Source organism: Pleurodeles waltl, chromosome 1_2, assembly GCF_031143425.1.
Source record: "Pleurodeles waltl isolate 20211129_DDA chromosome 1_2, aPleWal1.hap1.20221129, whole genome shotgun sequence".
NCBI classification, from domain to species: Eukaryota; Metazoa; Chordata; class Amphibia; order Caudata; family Salamandridae; genus Pleurodeles; species Pleurodeles waltl.
Window position 1 is genome coordinate 995819458 of NC_090437.1, and position 20317 is coordinate 995839774.

At 45.4% G+C, this 20317-nt stretch overlaps 1 protein-coding gene across 3 annotated transcripts in view; it reads left to right on the forward strand.

The window, feature by feature from the left end:
- GABRA2 (gamma-aminobutyric acid type A receptor subunit alpha2) overlaps positions 1-19183 on the forward strand; it is a 554383-nt gene extending 535200 nt beyond the window's left edge. For all 3 annotated transcript variants that reach the window (XM_069201731.1, XM_069201726.1, XM_069201732.1), the window contains exon 10: positions 16508-19183. In XM_069201731.1, the coding sequence (XP_069057832.1) occupies positions 16508-16807 (300 nt within the window). In that variant the 3' untranslated portion in view covers positions 16808-19183. The remainder of the gene's footprint in view (positions 1-16507) is intronic.
- The last annotated feature ends 1134 nt before the right edge of the window (positions 19184-20317 follow it).

Here is a 20317-nt window from a genome sequence, read left to right on the forward strand (position 1 = left end):
GAATGGTTAAAGTAAGAAAATGCTCACTTTCTAAAAGTGGCATTTTCAAACACTCAATCTTAAAATCAACTTTACAAAGAGATGTATTTTTAAATTGTGAGCTCAGAGACCCCAAACTCCACATGTCTATCCGCTCCCAAAGGGAATCTGCGCTTTGATCAACTTTAAAGGCAGCCCCCATGTTAACCTATGAGAGGGATAAGCCTTGCAACATTGAAAACTGAATTTATCAGTATTTCACTGTTAGGACATATAAGACACATTAGTATATGTCCTACCTTAAACATGTACTGCACCCTGCCCTTGGGGCTACCTAGGGCCTACCTTAGAGGTGTCTTACATGTAAGAAAAGGGAAGGTTTAGACCTGGGGAGTGGGTATAATTGGCAGCTTAAAATTGCACACGCATACAGTGGCAGGTCTGAGCTATGTTTACAGAGCTACTAAGGTAGGTGGCACAACCAGTGCTGCACGCCCACTAGTAGCATTTGATTTACAGGCCCTAGGCACATGTAGTGCACTCTACTAGGAAACTACCAGTAAATCAAATATGCCAATCATGGATGAACCAATTACATACACATTTTGTATAGGAGCACTTGCACTTTAGCACTGGATAGCAGTGGTAAAGAGCCCAGAGTAACAAAAACAGCAAAAACAGAGTCCAGCACACATCAACAACCTGGGAAACAGAGGCAAAAAGTTAGGGGAGGCCACGGCAAGGATGCCAAGTCTAACAGTGGTAATGTTAGCTTATCCCCAATTGGCATATTCATTTTACTTAAATGTTCCTAGTAGAGTGCACTACAAGTGCCTAGGGCCTCTGAATTAAATGCCACTAGTGTGCCAGCAGTACTAGTTGGCCACCCATTTAAGTAGTCCTTTAAATCACTCTCATGCCTGCTGTTGCAGACCCTGTGTGCAGTTTTAATCTGTCATGTCAACCTGGCAAAGTAAACCTTTTAAAAGGCCAAAACCTTCCTTTTTTATACATATATGTCACCCCTAAGGTAGACCCTATACAGCCCCAAGGGCAGAATGCAGCATTTTTAAAAGGTCGGGCATGTACTCTTATGTTTTACATGTCCTGGATGTAAAAACACTTACATTCCTTGTGTATACTGCAATGCCTATCTTTCCCCTAGGTTAACAGTGGGATTACGTTATTACATCTCATGAGAGTAATTCACAAACTAGAAGAGATAGACTTCTCAAGTTTTGTGTCTGGAATCACAATTTGAGATCACAACTTGTGGTGAAGTTGGCATTTTCCTATTTTACCCATTTGGTGCCTGCTGCCTGTCTCGGATCGCATGTCTGGGCTTTGTGCACTCCTCCTAGACAGCCATTCATAATGGGAGCTTAGCTTTGACCTAATGGGCCTTGATAGGTCATGCTGGGCAGGATGGGAGGGAGGAGCTGGGCACAGACACACTTACGCCCAATTAGTCTGTATCCTGTCCCCATGCAAAGGACTACATAACCCTCTGTAGTGAGTCTGGAACCAGGACAGGAAGGATAGGGACTCTGTACACTTCAACAGCATGCCTTTGAAGTATCTTCTACTTCAAAAGCCCAACTGTGCATATGTACTGGACCTCTGACACCACCAATTCAGTACACTTCTGGACCAGTGGATACTTTGCCAGAAAGGACTGTTGCGCTGCTAAAGGCCTGCCACTCTGCTGGACTGCTGTTTGCTGGGCTCCTGCTTTGCTGTGCTGACTTGTGCCTGTTGCCCTGGAGCCTGGGAGTGAGAAGTACTGGACCTGCTTCTCTCCAAACCAGAGTGACTTCAAGGGCTAGTCAGCTGGCTTCCTGTTCCTAAGTCCCTGGAACATAACAGACTTCCAATCACCTTGTTCCTGTACTTAGACTCTGCTATTCGTGAGTCTGTCCTGTCATATGGTGCAACCATGTTAGACCTGACGTGGATAGGCCATGGTTCTCCCAAATGTTTTCACTTCTTTTGAATAGGTTTCACTGGTTTTTCTCTTCAACAGCCTAGGGGATCTGAGCACTTTCCCTCTGCCAATGCAGAGGGAAAGTGCCCACCCCATCTATATGAGTTAGAAACTAACACTGTTAGGGCGGCATCTGTGGTTCAAAGTAATACCCTCCAAAACACCCGCCACTTCAAAGGTTTTATTTAGTATAAGTAGAGGTACTCAAAGTCTGAAATTTAAAGTACCACCAATGGATACATGGTACGTGCGGCCGGGCCGGGTCAGCACACTGTCAGAGGAATCTGGGTGCCCAGGAGGATAACTGTCCAAGGGAGGGGATCCATGCACCCTTCTCGAGTGCAGACTGACAGGAGGCTGATTTCCTGTTGCTGTGTGGCATCCTGAAGTGGCTCTCCAAGGGCAGGTTGGCTGCCCCCAGTTCTTTTCAGAGTTCTGAGGGACATCGAAGACCTCCTGAGAAGGACTCACATAATTATCTGTAATATCTGGAGAGTGGTGCCCTCTGTTCATGTGTACATTGTGCCAGACTCCACCTGGCAGAAGCGGTGTGTGTGTGGACCAAGAAATACATCTGGAGACAGGGCGCACCAGGTGCGGGGTAGCAACATACTGCTAGCACTACTGGTGCATGGCCCTTTGCTGTGGGGACCACTGCATCCTGAAAAGGCTTGTGAAGTGAATGGATCACTGTTGGAGAATGCTGCAGGGGGCTTGTTGTGGTTGAGTGAGAAGTATTTCTCTTGTGTGACCCTTGGCTGCATGCTGATTGTGTGCTCTGCCCGTTCATAGGTTAGAACCTGCAGAGGTGTAGGTACAACCTGAGGAGTGGTATACATGGCCTAGTATTGCATGACAGAACTTGCGTCTAGTGTGTTAGTCTGTAAAGTCCAGTACTGCTAAAGGCATAGCATACTGGGCAGTTATCTCAACCCAGAGGGGTACAGAAACCAAGTCCTGAAAGAAACTGGAAGGTCTGGTGAGGTTCAAAGTCATCACGAACCAGACTAGTGCCTACTGTCGAGGGGGGTGCAATGTTAGGAGTTGGTTAACCCGTTAAATGCGGGCGTCGGCCACTGGCCGACGCCCACACACCCTCCCTGGTGCGGGTCACGACCAGTGGCCGACACCAGGAAGGGCATTAATAAATCCTCGGGTGCGTCGCACCCGAGGATTTATTTTTTATTTTTTTTCCCCCCCCGGGAGACACGGAAGCTACCGTGTCTCCCCCCGCCCCCCACCCGCCCCTTTGTGACGCGGCGCGCTGACGTTGCAAAGGTGTTTTCCCCATGAAAGCAGGAAGCAGCCTTGCGGCCGCTTCCTGCTTTCATGGGGAAAACGGCCTTTTTCACGTTCGGGAAGGCCTCGTAAGAAAGGGGAGAGTCTCCCCTTTCTTACGAGGCCTTCCTGAAAGTATTTCCTGGCCCCCGATCGCAGCACAGCTGCGATCGGGGGCCAGGAAACACTTTCAGGAAGGCCTCGTAAGAAAGGGGAGACACTCCCCTTTCTTACGAGGCCTTCCTGAAAGTGTTTCCTGGCCCCCGGTCGCAGCTGTGCTGCGATCGGGGGCCAGGAAACACTTTCAGGTTTCCTGGCTCCCCCGATCGCAGCACAGCTGCGATCGGGGGGGTCAGGAAACATTTTGAAAAGGCCTCGTAAGAAAGGGGAGACTCTCCCCTTTCTTACGAGGCCTTCTGAAACTGTTTCTGGCCCCCGATCGCAGCTGTGCTGCGATCGGGGGCCAGAAACAGTTTCAGAAGGCCTCGTAAGAAAGGGGAGAGTCTCCCCTTTCTTATGAGGCCTTCTGAAACGGTTTCCTGGCCCCCGATCGCAGCACAGCTGCGATCGGGGGCCAGGAAACCCCACTAGACACCAGGGATTTCACTTTTGGGGGGCAGCCCCCCCCCAGAAAACGGGCCGCCCCCACCCGGATAATTTTCCTAAAAAAATAAAAAGGTAGGTGCCCCCTGGGGAGGGGGGGCGGCGCGATCGCGCCCCCCCCCCCCCAGGGGATTTTTAAAAAAAAAAAAAAAAAAAAAAAACTAAAAAATGAAATGACAGGGGGTCGCCCGTGGGCAGGGTGACCCCCTGTGGGGGCAATTTTTTTTTTAGATGTTGTAGGGTTTCCCTGGGGGCCATTTTGGCCCCCAAGGAAACCATACAACAACTAAAAAAAAATATATGTATATATCTATGTATATATATCTATGTAGATAGATATATCTAGGTACATGGATATATCTATAGATATATCTATGTAGATATATATTTATATATATATATATAGGTAGATCTGTATCAAAGAGATTTATAAAGCGCGCTACTCACCTGTGAGGGTCTCAAGGCGCTGGGGGGGGGACGGGGGGAGGGAAAGGGGCTAGGAGGTTCACTGTTCAAAAAGCCAGGTTTTGAGGCCCTTCCTGAAAAGAAGTAGGTTTTGGGTCTTGCGAATGTGGGTTGTGAGTGCGTTCCATGTTTTGAGTGCAATGTAGGAGAAGGATCTGCCCCGGTGGTGGTGTGTTTGATGCGGGGGTCAGAGGCGAGAGAGAGGTCAGCTGAACGGACGTTTCGTGTGGGGGTGTGGAAGGTGACTCTCGTTGAGGTAGGCAGGGCCTGTGTTGTGGAGTGATTTGTGTGTGAGGATGAGGATCTTGAAGGTGATCCTTTTGTCAATGGGGAGCCAGTGGAGGGATTTGAGGTGTGGAGAGATGTGTTCGTGTCGGTGGAGGTCGAGGATGAGTCGTGCTGCTGAGTTCTGGATGCGTATAGTTTGCACTTGAGTTTTAGAGTGGTGCCGGCGTAGAGGGCGTTTCTGTAATCAAGCCTGCTGCTGATGAGTGCGTGAGTGACAGTTTTTCTGGTCTCTGTGGGGATCCATTTGAATGTTTTTCAGTATACGGAGTTTGTTGAAGCATGAGGAGGTAAGAGCGTTGATTTGTTGGGTCATAGAGAGGGAGGAGTCTAGGATGATGCTGAGGTTGCGTGCGTAGTTGGCGGGGGTGGGTGCAGGGCCTAGCGTGGTGGGCCACCATGGGGGGTCCCAGGTTTTTTTGGTGAGGGCCAAAGAGGATTATTTCGGTTTTGCTTGAGTTGAGTTTCAGGTGGTTGGCTGTCATATATACATCACTTTTGTCAATATGTGTGTGGTTTCCCTGGGGGGAAAAGGGTCCGACTTGTCTAGTGGCAGTTTTAGTGCCATAAAGAAGCGCAGAAGGTTTATATGCCTACTGCAAAGAGCACATCTGTATTTTATGTAAATAGCTGAGTACATTAGTAAAGTCTATGGAGAGATGAAGGGCACTTTTGCTGGGTGGTAATGAGGGAATCCGAGGAGGAGGGAGTGGGAGCACCAATAATGATTGTTGGACTGGGCGCAGGAGGTGCTAAAGACTGTGACGAATGGTATGTGACAAGGTGTTTTTTGAGTGTCTTGAAAGTACGTGCTGATTGAGGGAAGAAGCGCAGGTAAGGTGGCCTCTACTGTTGCACGTATCTCACACACACCATCGATTTTGTGACTGTCTACGTAGGCTAGTGTTTTAGAGCAACAGTTTAGCCAATAGCAGAGATGGCATCTTGATGGATGACTGCTGCCTGCACTCGGGTTATAGAGGACCGCTCTGACATAGGATCAGAGACTGAGACATCAGATACTGAGGCAGCATCTGAGGGATAGGACAATGGCGCAGACTCTGGGAGTGATTTTTCAGTCAGAGGAGTCCCATTCGAAAACTCCTCTTCCAGTACATTATGAGGGAGGTGATGAGGACAGTCCTGCTGTCCCTTCGCAAGCTGTTCGTGCAACTGGGTAATAGTGGGTTAGGCCAACCCAGAGAGCAGGTGAATGCGGCGGCAAGCAGAGAGAGAGTGCTCTCTTGGGAGCTCACCAATTTAGTTCAGCCCCAAATTCCACCACCCAAATCATATTGTGGAGACATCAAAATTGTCTATGGCAAAACAAACTGGTTTTGTAAGGCAGGCACCTGTGTTTTTGGTCCTGGATTCGGCGGCCATATAGAGAAACACTAAACCCAAACATTTCTGGAAACTAGACATTCGGGGGAGTCCACAGAGGTGTGACTTGTGTGGATTCCCCAAAGTTTTCTTACCCAGAATACCCTGCGAAGCTGAAATGTTGAGAAAAAACTCTATTTTTCTCGCATTTCTGTCACACAAACTACAGGAATATGCTGGGATCCACAACATTCCTACCACCCAGTGACTCCTCACCTGTCCTGATAAAAACACTACCCCACTTGAGTGCCTACACCTAGTGCCTGTGTCAGGAATGGATCACCCCAGGGTCAACAGCTGCCTCACGTAAGGACCAACATTGACCGTTGTGTGATCTATTCCTATCGCAGGCACCAGGCCTAACCACACAAGTGAGGTATCATATTTATCGGGAGACTTGGGGGAACGCTGGGTGGAAGGAAATTTGTGGCTCCCCTCAGATTCCAGAACTTTCTGTCACCGAAATGTGTGGAAAACGTGGTATTTTAGCCACATTTTGAGGTTTGCAAAGGATTCTGGGTAACAGAACCTGGTCCGAGCCCCACAAGTCACCTCATCTTGGATTCCCCTGGGTTTCTAGTTTACAAAAATGTGCTGGTTTGCTAGGTTTCCCCAGGTGCCGGCTGAGCTAGAGGCCAAAATCCACAGGTAGGCACTGTTTTCTATGAAAAAATGTGATGTGTCCACGTTCTGTTTTGGGGCATTTCCTGTCGCGGGCGCTAGGCCTACCCACACAAGTGAGGTATCATTTTTATCGGGAGACTTAGGGGAACGCCGGGTGGAAGGAAATTTGTGGCTCCTCTCAGATTCCAGAACTTTCTGTCACCGAAATGTGAGGAAAACTTGTTTTTTTAGCCACTTTTTGAGGTTTGCAAAGGATTGTGGGTAACAGAACCTGGTCCGAGCCCCGCGAGTCACCCCTCCTTGTATTGCCCTAGGTCTCTAGTTTTCAGAAATGCACAGGTTTGGTAGGTTTCCCTAGGTGCCGGCTGAGCTAGAGGCCAAAATCTACAGGTAGGCACTTCTCAAAAAACACCTCTGTTTTCTTCCAAAAATTTTGATGTGTCCACGTTGCGCTTTGGGGCGTTTCCTGTCGCGGGCGCTAGGCCTACCCACACAAGTGAGGTATCATTTTTATCGGGAGACTTGGGGGAACGCCGGGTGGAAGGAAATTTGTGGCTCCTCTCAGATTCCAGAACTTTCTGTCACCGAAATCTGAGGAAAACTTGTTTTTTTAGCCACTTTTTGAGGTTTGCAAAGGATTCTGGGTAACAGAACCTGGTCCGAGCCCCGCGAGTCACCCCTCCTTGTATTGCCCTAGGTCTCTAGTTTTCAGAAATGCACAGGTTTGGTAGGTTTCCCTAGGTGCCGGCTGAGCTAGAGGCCAAAATCTACAGGTAGGCACTTCTCAAAAAACACCTCTGTTTTCTTCCAAAAATTTTTATGTGTCCACGTTGCGCTTTGGGGCGTTTCCTGTCGCGGGCGCTAGGCCTACCCACACAAGTGAGGTATCATTTTTATCGGGAGACTTGGGGGAACGCCGGGTGGAAGGAAATTTGTGGCTCCTCTCAGATTCCAGAACTTTCTGTCACCGAAATCTGAGGAAAACTTGTTTTTTTAGCCACTTTTTGAGGTTTGCAAAGGATTCTGGGTAACAGAACCTGGTCCGAGCCCCGCGAGTCACCCCTCCTTGTATTGCCCTAGGTCTCTAGTTTTCAGAAATGCACAGGTTTGGTAGGTTTCCCTAGGTGCCGGCTGAGCTAGAGGCCAAAATCTACAGGTAGGCACTTCTCAAAAAACACCTCTGTTTTCTTCCAAAAATTTTGATGTGTCCACGTTGCGCTTTGGGGCGTTTCCTGTCGCGGGCGCTAGGCCTACCCACACAAGTGAGGTATCATTTTTATCGGGAGACTTGGGGGAACGCCGGGTGGAAGGAAATTTGTGGCTCCTCTCAGATTCCAGAACTTTCTGTCACCGAAATCTGAGGAAAACTTGTTTTTTTAGCCACTTTTTGAGGTTTGCAAAGGATTCTGGGTAACAGAACCTGGTCCGAGCCCCGCGAGTCACCCCTCCTTGGATTGCCCTAGGTCTCTAGTTTTCAGAAATGCACAGGTTTGGTAGGTTTCCCTAGGTGCCGGCTGAGCTAGAGGCCAAAATCTACAGGTAGGCACTTCTCAAAAAACACCTCTGTTTTCTTCCAAAAATTTTGATGTGTCCACGTTGCGCTTTGGGGCGTTTCCTGTGGCGGGCGCTAGGCCTACCCACACAAGTGAGGTATCATTTTTATCGGGAGACTTGGGGGAACGCCGGGTGGAAGGAAATTTGTGGCTCCTCTCAGATTCCAGAACTTTCTGTCACCGAAATCTGAGGAAAACTTGTTTTTTTAGCCACTTTTTGAGGTTTGCAAAGGATTCTGGGTAACAGAACCTGGTCCGAGCCCCGCGAGTCACCCCTCCTTGGATTGCCTAGGTCTCTAGTTTTCAGAAATGCACAGGTTTGGTAGGTTTCCCTAGGTGCCGGCTGAGCTAGAGGCCAAAATCTACAGGTAGGCACTTCTCAAAAAACACCTCTGTTTTCTTCCAAAAATTTTGATGTATCCACGTTGCGCTTTGGGGCGTTTCCTGTCGCGGGCGCTAGGCCTACCCACACAAGTGAGGTATCATTTTTATCGGGAGACTTGGGGAAACGCCGGGTGGAAGGAAATTTGTGGCTCCTCTCAGATTCCAGAACTTTCTGTCACCGAAATGTGAGGAAAACTAGTTTTTTTAGCCACTTTTTGAGGTTTGCAAAGGATTCTGGGTAACAGAACCTGGTCCGAGCCCCGCAAGTCACCCCTCCTTGGATTCCCCTAGGTCTCTAGTTTTCAGAAATGCACAGGTTTGGTAGGTTTCCCTATGTGCCGGCTGAGCTAGAGGCCAAAATCTACAGGTAGGCACTTTGGAAAAAACAGCTGTGTTTTCTATAAAAAAAATAGGATGTGTCCATGTTGTGTTTTGGGGCATTTCCTGTCGCGGGCACTAGGCCTCCCCACACAAGTGAGGTATCATTTTTATCGGGAGACTTGGGGGAACACAGAATAGCAAAACAAGTGTTATTGCCCCTTATCTTTCTCTACATTTTTTCCTTCCAAATATAAGAGAGTGTGTAAAAAAGACGTCTATTTGAGAAATGCCCTGCAATTCACATGCTAGTATGGGCACCTCGGAATTCAGCGATGTGCAAATAACCACTGCTCCTCAAAACCTTATCTTGATCCCATTTTCGAAATGCAAAGGTTTTCTTGATACCTCTTTTTCACTCTTCATATTTCAGCAAATGAATTGCTGTATACCCAGTATAGAATGAAAACCAACTGCAGGGTGCAGCTTATTTATTGGCTCTGGGTACCTAGGGTTCTTGATGAACCTACAAGCCCTTTATATCCCTGCAACCAGAAGAGTCCAGCAGACAAAACGGTATATTGCTTTCAGAAATCTGACATCGCAGGAAAAAGTTACAGAGTAAAACATAAAGAAAAATGGCTGTTGTTTTCAGCTCAATTTCAATATTTTTTTATTTCAGCTGTTATTTTCTGTAGGAAAACCTTGTAGGATCTACACAAATGACCCCTTGCTGAATTCAGAATTTTGTCTAGTTTTCAGAAATGTTTAGCATTCCGGGATCCAGCATTGGTTTCACACCCATTCCTGTCACTAACTGGAAGGAGGCTGAAAGCACCAAATATAGTAGAAATGGGGTATGTCCCAGTAAAATGCCAAATTTGTGTTGAAAAATTCGGTTTTCTGATTCAAGTCTGCCCGTTCCTGAAAGGTGGGAAGATAGTGATTTCAGCACCAGAAACCCTTGGTTGATGGCATTTTCAGGGAAAAAACCACAAGCCTTCTTCGGCAGCCCTTTTTTCCCATTTTTTTGGAAAAAACAAAATTTTCACTGTATTTTGGCTATTTTCTTGGTCTCCTCCAGGGGAAACCACCAACTCTGGGTACCATTAGAATCCCTAGGATGTTGGAAAAAAAGGACGCAAATTTGGCATGGTTAGCTTATGTGGACAAAAAGTTATGAAGCCCTAAGCGCGAACTACCCCAAATAGCCAAAAAAGGGCTCAGCACTGGGGGGGAAAAGGCCCAGCAGCTAAGAGGTTAAAGAAACCTGGTGACATCCAGGAACCCCAGTCATTGGGGGTACGACACTGAACGCTTTCTACGTGGGAATGAACCTCTCTGGGGCCATTGGAAGATCATGGGCAACTGACAGTGTGTCTCCAATCCAAAGACACAGACCTGGTAACTTGTTGTGTGCAACATGTAGTGTTGAGGGTGGATCGAGTCTACATGCCCGACAACGCATCTCCATTCCAGAGGTGCTGAATTTGATTATTATAAATGTTAACATTGGATTGTCCAGTGGGGGTGGGCGCCTGCGACACTAACGGTTGGTCCCAGTGACCACCCATCTGTTTTGCATATCTCTGAGTGAACCTCCTCTTGGGAGCCTGAATGTCTCCTCCTTATTTGTTTAATGGCTGTTACCTTTCCGGTCCCCCACCTTGACCCCAACACCTTGAGAGTTGTGACTTAGTCATGAGTGGCTGGGTGCCTAGGGGAAAGTTACTATAACCTTGGGGATTGCAGTGGGGTGAGGTTAACTTCAGGCTGGTTGGCAGGTAGAAGGCAGGTTGGGACCCAGAGAGTGTGCAAGCATTTGGGCATCCATGTGCCAGTTATCAGAGCATCGCATTAAAGTGCCAGAGGCGAGTGCATAGAAGAGTGTGTGCGTGCATACCAGTGATAACTGATACTCTGGCCCCATGCCTAGGTGTGGGGCGGATGTGAGGGAGTGAGTCTGAGCTAGAACAAGTGAGTGCTGGGGCAGCACTGAGGTGTTGCTGGGTACTCAGGCTCTGGCAGGGAGTTCATAAGGTTGACATCACATTTTACTAGTGTGACTGAGGCCGTGGGTCTAGGTGGAAGTGTGACTTAGTGTGATATACATTGTGCTGCTGTTGTTATTCCTGGGCGCACCTAAGATTGCATGTGTTACACTGAACACGGATAACATGTGGGTGGGCCTAGTGCTGACAGTGGGTGGGCACCTTATGGGGGTGCGGTGAGGTAATGAATGGCTTCCTCAAATGTATATACAGTGATCAATGTTCTTCTCGTTGCGAAGTCGGGCTGCGTCGTTCCTGTTTGGCGTGCAGTGAAATTTTCACTGCGGTGCAGGCTGTGCTTTGAATTTCACAGCACAAGGAGTCCTTTTTGCAGAGATTAAGTATTTTTGGTCCTGAGACTTCAGGGAACAGGAGGCAAGCTCTATCTAAGCCCTTGGAAAGCACTCCCTCACCAAAGCCAGAGAGCAGCAAGGCAGCAGGGCAACAGCAAGGCAGCAGTCCTTCACAGAAAGCAGACAGGTGAGTCCTTTGAGCAGCCAGGCAGGTCTTCTTGGCAGGATGCAGGTTCTGGTTCAGGTTCTCTTCTCCAGGACGTGTTTGAGTTGGTAGGAGCACAGGCCCTGTTTAAATACCAAAATATGCCTTTGAAGTGGAGGAGACTTCAAAGAGTGGCTTAGAAGTGCACAAGGTCCCCTTTCAGTTCAATCCTGTCTGCCAGAGTCCAAGTAGGGGGTGTGGCAGTCCTTTGTGTGAGGGCAGGCTACTGTTCTTTGACATGCATGTTTCAGGCCCTCCACCCTCTCAGCCCAGGAAGAGCCATTCAAAAAGCAGATGTATGAAAGTGAGGCTGGGTATCCAGTGTTTGGGGTGTGTCTGAGTGAATGCACAAGGGAGCTGTCAACTAAGCCCAGCCAGACATGGATTGTAAGGCACAGAAACATTTAAGTGCAGAGAAATGCTCACTTTCTAAAAGTGGCATTTCTAAAATAGTAATATGAAATCCAACTTCACCAGTCAGCAGGATTTTGTATTACCATTCTGGCCATACTAAACATGACCTTCCTACTCCTTTCAGATCAGCAGCTACCACTCAAACATTGCATAAGGGCAGCCCCAGTGTTAGCCTATGAAGGGAGCAGGCCTCACAGCAGTGTAAAAACGAATTTAGGAGTTTTACATTACCAGGACACGTAAACTACATAGGTCCATTCCCTGCCTTTTGCCTACTTAGCACCCTGCCCTAGTGGTTACCCAGGGCACACCTTAGGGGGACATATGTAGAAAAGGGGAGTTTTAGGCTTGGCAAGTACTTTTAAATGCCAAGTCGAATTGGCAGTGAAACTGCACACACAGGACTTGCAATGGCAGGCCTGAGACAAGGTTAAAGGGCTACTGAAGTGGGTGGCACAATCAGTGCTGCATCCCCACCAGTAGCATTTAATCTACAGGCCCTGGGCACATATGGTGCACTCAACTAGGGACTTATAAGTAAATTAAATAGTCCAATTGGGTATGATCCAATGTTACCAGGTTTAAAGGGAGACAGCATATGCACGTTAGCACTGGTTAGCAGTGGTAAAGTGCGCAGAGTCTAAAAACCAGCAAAAACAGTATATCAAAAGTGGAGGGAGGCAGGCAAAAAGTTAGGGGTGACCACCCTAAGGCTGTCAGGTCTAACAATTACCCTGGATAGGAGGGGCACTTTCCACCTGGCTGAGCATACACTTTAGCCAACTGGACCGACACTCCTCTAACACACCCCTGTCCTGGATCCTTGGAAGAGGGCCTAAGGTGTCCCCTCTAGTGGAACTGACACATTCTCTGCTGCAGGAGCAGAAACAAAGCATTGTTGCTGGTGTGTGGGAAAAATTGATGCATCACCTTTACGGCGCGGGTCAGAACCAGTGCAACCAGAATTGCATTGCAGCTGTACCCCGTATTTTGACACCAGAGCATTGCCCTCAGAACCAGCACTGCAGCACTTTTCTCAGTGCAAAGCCAAGAAAGTCCTTGCATTCCCGTCAAAAGCAGCCTCAACAATGAAACGCTGCATCACAGCCTCTGCTCTCATCAGAACCAACATATTTTCATCCTCAACTGCGCCTTTGCTCCTCGACATTAACGCAGTATGAACTCACACCCCAGGTTCACCGTATCTCAGGACTGCATTGACTTCGGCACCACAACCCCGATTTAAGGTACTTTTGTTCAGCATGTCCAATTGGCCTGCACTCCATCGCGGTAGACCTGAACTTTTGACTTTGATTTGGTCTGGCCCTTTTCACTTCTAATCGCTATTTTTGTTTAGTCTTTAAAAATCCAGAGCTCAAGTTCTACTTATTGGATTTTTGTCATTTGGTCTTCTTTTGTTCATTAAATTACATTCTATTTTTCTAACTTGGTACAGGATCCTTTCTTTTTGTGCAGTGTTTCACTGTTTTAGTGTTGCACAAATACTTTACAAATGACCTTTAATTTAAGCCTGACTGCTCTGAACCAAGCTACTAGAGGATGAGCACAGTTTAATTTGGGGTTTGCTTGTGCCTACCCTGAGAAAGAATTGTGGTTGCTGCTTGACCAGGGCCTACACGCAATCAACCAGCAACCTCACACCAGACCTGCTTTTTGTCTCAGACTGCCCTAAATGTTCAAGGTAGCTATAGAATAATCCAATCCAGGCAGTGCACATCACATTGTTCGTCTGTCTCTCGCCTTGTGTAAATCCCTATTATGTTTCAAATTTCCTAATATTTATCTGTTTCACCCCTTATGTCCTGAGACGCCCTGGTGATAAAGTGAATGCTAAAGGTCTAAAACTCAGACATAGCCTGCCTGATTTGGGTTTTGTAGTGTTTAAGTGCAACCATGTATTCAGGTTTTGCCACAAGATAATAATCACAACATCAGGTTCTTTCTGGGTCCTTGCATTTCTGCATGGCTGCTGGTAGACTCAACAGGGGAAATCGAGTCCAAAGGTGATAATAGTCGCCCTATCAGTCACGACTTAAAGCTGCCAGTATTAGCCTGGACATCGTGTGACCAGCTACACGTAGAGGCCCTAAGTGAAGCACTCCGATTGTCGACATTAATATTAGAGAATTTAGACCGAACTGAGCCTAACTGACTGTGTATTAGAAAGGAAACAATGCTGCTGTCATGTCACGGAATACCTCAGATGACACAGCCAAGCTGAATGATATACCAAGTGACTAGAAAACAGCAACTTTCGATACACTTTTCTCAGACACAAACACCCTAGTCAATGTATTCAGAAGTATAGGGTCGGTGACTATTTTTTTCAACACAGGAGTGGCACACGATGCAAAGACATTTTGAAAAGCAGGTAATGCTGGCACATCAAGCAGTTTGTTAAAATGTTAACATTTGCTGAGTCAAGCTTCTGAAAAAGGTGGTGCAAAATAATTGGTGACGTTCTTCCCAATTCCCAATGACTCTCCAATAGGACGATACACTAAGACATCAGATAGAGTGTCCAGGCCTTTAGAGAGATCGAAAAGGCACATATTTCAGCAACATTTGCACCATTAATTGTCCCTGGTCGGTAATAGGTAATCCTCTTCCGTTCTTGCATGTGCCGTCGGCACGGAGGCCCATATTTATACTTTTTTAGCACCGTATTTGCGCCGCTTTTTGACGCAAAAGTGGCGCAAACTTACAAAAGACGATTGGGGCATATTTATACTCCGTTTGCGCTGAATTTGCAGCGTTTTTTTCGACGCAAATTCGACGCAAAACTAACTCCATATTTATACTTTGGCGTTAGACGCGCCTAGCGCCAAAGTTCATGGAGTTAGCGTCATTTTTTGGCGTGAACACCTTCCTTGCGTTAATGAGATGCAAGGTAGGCGTTCCCGTCTTTAAAAATGACTCCCAAGCATGTGCGTGGTATTTATACTCCCGGGCAAAAATGACGCCCGGGAGTGGGCGGGGCAAAAAACCCCGCATTTGCGCCTCTTTTTAACGCCTAGGTCAGGGCAGGCGTTAAGGGACCTGTGGGCTCAGAATGAGCCCAGAGGTGCCCACCCCTGCCCCCAGGGACACCCCCTGCCACCCTAGCCCACCCCAGGAGGACACCCAAGGATGGAGGGACCCATCCCAGGGAAGAAAAGGTAAGTTGTGGTAAGTATTTTTTTTAAAAAAAATTGTGGCATAGGGGGGCCTGATTTGTGCCCCCCTACATGCCACTATGCCCAATGACCATGCCCAGGGGACAGAAGTCACCTGGGCATGGCCATTGGGCAAGGGGGCATGACTCCTGTCTTTGCTAAGACAGGAGTCATGTTAATGGCGTCTGGGCGCCCAAAAAAAATGGCGCAAATCGGGTTAAGACGATTTTTTTGCCTCAGCCTGACTTGCCCCATTTTGGGACGCCCAAACGCCATTTTTCCCTACGCCGGCGCTGCCTGGTGTACGTCGTTTTTTTCACGCACACCTGGCAGCACCGGTCGGCTAACGCCGGCTAACGCCATTCAATAAATACGGCGCCCGCATGGTGCTTCAGAATGGCGTTAGCCGGCGCAAATTTTTTGGACGCAAAACTGCATTAGCGCAGTTTTGCGTCAAAAAGTATAAATATGGCCCATTGTATTTTGTAAGTTTGCGCCGCTTTTGCGTCAAAAAATGACGCAAATGCGGCACTAAAAGGGTATAAATATGGGCCGGAGTATCTTAAAACCAGGGAGAACACCAATGTGCATACATGGAAGGAGTTGTCACTACTACGTATATCTGTCACAAAGAACATATCCCGTTTATGATGTTAGCTGGGGAAATATAACCAGCAGTGCTTAATCTGTGCCGGTGGATTCGATGCGGGGCACCAGCACTTGTTGTTGAGGGCCGGCAGTTAATTTTCATCCTCAAGCATTTACTGGGAGCAAAAGACACGAAAAGACTGAGGAAGAGAAAAACGAAAAAGCGTCACAAATGGAGAAAGCAGAAAGCTGCAGGGGTGAGCTGAAGGGGCAAGGAGTGGCTGTAAACAAATAAAAGTGGCCTGGGATGGCTTCAGAATTATGCTGGAGTGCTTTGACCACCGGCACATCTTTATTTACAAATGTACAAATTAAGCACTGAGAACAAGTGTTTTTGGCAACATCCCTGTCCAAGGGGAAGACGGGGTATGTGGACCTACCCTTGCTGTGAACGTAATGGGTTATGCGAATACTTAGATGGTTCAATATAAATGAAAATGAGATGGTCGCTGTACGGAAGACAAAGAATGATGCACCTGAACATCCTCCTCTCCTACACTCTTCTACCACTATTATTGTCTGTCACCTCCCTCTTTCTTTCTTTCTCTCCCTTTCACTGTCTCACTGCATCTAGAGTCACTGGAAAATAATCCACAACTCTATTTTACTTGAAAAAGCTATGTCGTATTTCAGGACCCAAATGAAAAGAAACTATTTTGTAGGAAAGTGGACAGTTGCTATTTTGGGTTAACTATGGGACCTGCGACCTTTTCCCTTACTCAGTTACCAGATTTTTACTTACAAAATGAATAATATATTTAGCTACAAGTGCATATTTTTGCTACGATGATAATGTTCAATATTTATCTGAGTACCTACAGAAAACCATTCTTGACTTCATTAATACCTCCTGTTTTTTTCTAGAAAAAGGAAAAGGCATCAATCATTAAGAAAAACAATGCATATGCTGTAGCTGTTGCAAACTATGCCCCAAATATAACCAAAGATTCTGCTCTACCTACGATTTCGAAAAGTGCTGCCGCGGATCCCAACAAGGCAAAACCAGAAGCCAAGCCCCAAGAAACGAAGAAGACATTTAACAGTGTCAGTAAAATCGACAGAATGTCTCGAATAGTGTTTCCCCTTTTATTTGGCACTTTTAACTTAGTGTACTGGGCTACATATTTAAATAGAGAGCCCGCAAGAAAAGGAATGGAAAAGTAAATGTTGACATATGTTGAGCCAGTATAGTGTTTGAAACTTGGATAGGGTTTATTGCTTTGTGTGACTGCTAAATGCTCACCTGTGAAATTATCTGTATGCTATATATACCTTTAATACATGGTGGTGAAAAAGAAAAGGAACGTTAAGTGGATAAAACCTATAGCAAAGGAAGTCAGTTATTTACTTGAGACTAGCAAAAGGTGAACTGGTTTCAACAGACACTGTGTATAAATTGATATCCACTTTCCATTAAAGAGAGTGCAAATAGAATTCCTACATATTTCTTTGTTACGGAATTGTGTGCTTTTTTATTTAAAGTGTGAATATTTTTCTATGACACATCATTGTGCTTCGATGAAAGAGATAAATGATAACCTTTAAACATCATTTTTTATCCACCTGTGGTCGCACTATTTCCACTGCAAGTTAAACAGTATGACTAGATTACCTTCTCGTAGTGTTGTTTACCTGCAAATTGAGGTGATTTCATGCTTCAATTTAGATACATAGCTTCTAAACAAACACTGAAAAATTAATGTTTCAAACATTCTACAGAGCTTCACTTTAAACCACTGTGAACTCAAGCTATGTGTGAGTTCATATGATTGTGATAGGATACCTGTAAAACTGTCTTTGGTGCAAACCCGTATGCAAACCTGGTCTTTTACTTGTCCCCCTTCCCATTTCTGCTTATAGAACAAAACTGATGGCGTCTGAACCTCACCTTGAACAGTGTGTAGCAAAGACCGAGGGCCTGATTCACAAAGATATTTGTAGCATCCCTGATATATTCCTGAATGTCACGAGCACTGGATGAATAAGTCACACCTACTCACATCAAAATGAATTGGGCCCAATACATTTCTATCTGAGGTTCTTTTATGGCCTGTCCTTGATGTCTTGTAAGCCATCAAATGGAGCATTTCATATGTATTGTTACAATTCATTACACCTTTAAATACAACTATATTTATTTCCCGGTTTATTGTGTCGATTATTGTCATATTCACAAGCTTGCAATCCAATGAATTTCAATGTCAATAAACTTTGTTGTATTATTTCAGCGGCACAGTCGAGAGTATGGCTACATGTGGAACCTTCTACATTTGATACTAAGAAGGATATTTAATTATTATTAATTTATTTATTTTTAATATATGTTGTTTAAAGTATAATACAAATGAGTGAAATAACGTCTAATGAGTACACTATGCCGTTAAGAAAGTCGCCCTAGTACAGCTTCATCAAGGTACTAGCTTTTGTTCCTCCTAGACATTATTTGAAATAAGTTATTAGGTGCAAAATGCACTATTTTATTCCTTGCTGGGTTATGAACAGTCAAGAGAAAATAGAGTGATAGATCTTATCTTAAATTTCTCAGCATAACGCCAAAATGATTTTTTAAAAAGTCTGTTAATCAAGGAACGAGATATTTCATCCACTGGAAAGTGCTTGAGAATAATTTGTGCGACACTATTCATTTCTAATGTTATTGCAGCAAAGGGGTTGTGTGAAAAAGTTGTGTAAAGGTGTTACATTTTTCCTGTGGTAATTTCACGGTTGCTCTCTTTTTGCCAGTGTTGCTGGCAAAGCCCTAAATACAGCAATGACGCTTGGTGACAATGATATTAACACCGTTTTTCAATTAAGCATAATTTTCTGGCAACTTCTTAATTAACACAGTCTGAGCATTCAGGTACCGTGCTCTGACTGGTTTTTGGCTCAGACTAGAGAATATTGTTTGCAATATTGTAGCAAACTCTGTCCAACTATTGTCCTCCATGTGGTTATGTTGCTCAGTTTTACTGCTTAGTCCGTTGGTGATTAATTCACTTAGTGTTAAACTATACAATCTTTCCCAGCAGGAAAATGATTAAAAAAATTAAAATTCAAACCTCTCTATATAAGAGTATGACTCAATACATGTTTATGGGATTTAACTTTAAAAAAACAAAACGATTTAATCTAACGCCAAATTAAGGTAACCAGTTTTGCACTCATAATACAAAATCAAAGCACACGTATGTTTTCTATTGGTTCTTTGCTTTTTAACAAAATATTGAGGGCACGTTTTCTAAAGATAGCTTCCTGGTACTACTGCATTCCATTTCAATTGTTTGATATTAATTTAGAAAACATCAATGACACATACAATGGTACGCATTTCTTTTGTGAGGGTTTCTTGGTGAAGCCCTGCAAATAATATATTTTAAATTATTGGTAAACTAATCAAAACGTATATAATAATCCATGTTATGTTATTTATTTTAAGAGGTCAAATTTGTTGAGACCGTTTCCTTCTCTAACTACAAAGAAAGGTTTTGTAATGAGTAAAATAACATTTAATTGGTAAGTATAAGGGAATAAAGTCTGTATAAAAGAAAAAGGTGCATATTTTTTTAATTTTTTTTCAAGTCTGGTTATGCCCTGCTCTTAGATTTGTAAAATATATTTTAACCGAGATGTTCTTAGCATAATAAACGTTAGCATAAGAAAACAGTAGATATTGGGGTCACAGTTATAATCAGAGCATTCAGGAACATATATACTGTACAGTAAATTAGTATTTTGCATTGGAGGGTTACATAGTGTAGTCTTAGTGATAAAGTGATCACTTTTTGCAGTGATGGTCATATAAAATAGTGCCATGACTGTGATGTGAAGAATCGCTACGAAATATGTGAGTCAACTGTCTATAAAAGTAACTAGTACAGGGAGTAAAAAAGAGACGCCAGAACTTGACAGAAAGGTAATTTAGGCCCTGAGGGAAGGTTCCAAGGAAGGGATTCATCAATAATTGATTTCGAGTATCCATGAGGGCATGAAAAGGGGGAAAAAGGTTAGGGCCCTAATCCTAGTTCTTATGAGAATACAAGCCCCTATCAACAGGTAGTGGACTAGTCTCAGCAAGGGGAGAGGGAAATGAGAGGAATCTTTTTGCAGAGTGTCCTAGATAGTGACTATACAGGATGTGAATCGAAGGGGTGCTTTGGCCTGAGGGCAGTTCTGGGTAGTTGTCTGGATTCTCGGGTGCCAAAATGAAGTGCAGCATATAGTGAGAGGATAAAGGTGTTATCCTTGGACTTGCGGCCCAGTGCAGCACTTCCTAATCTCCTTCAATAGTCAATTAAGGCAAGCCTCTCTTCTACTCTCTGCGGAAGACTTTGCTTTCCGTTTGCAAACGCCAAAGTATAGTTGATTGCCAGGACAAGACAGAAGGAAGCACTGCAGACTTCCAGCAGGATGTAGTTCTCCATTTAGCCAGAAGGAAAGCCAGGACCCAGAATCTCAAGGATTCTCTATGTGGACATCGACATATCCCAGGTGCAGAGTGTTCCCACTTGGATCAGAGGGATACGCCTGTTTACTCTGTCAAATCTTGAAACGAATCTAACCAAAATGACATCAAGAATGGGCAGTCATGCCTTGGTGCCCAATGACTTCACTGGCAAGAGGTTGAATGCCCCAGGGAAGGTTTTGTTAATGCTGTCTGGGAAGAGAGATGCTCAA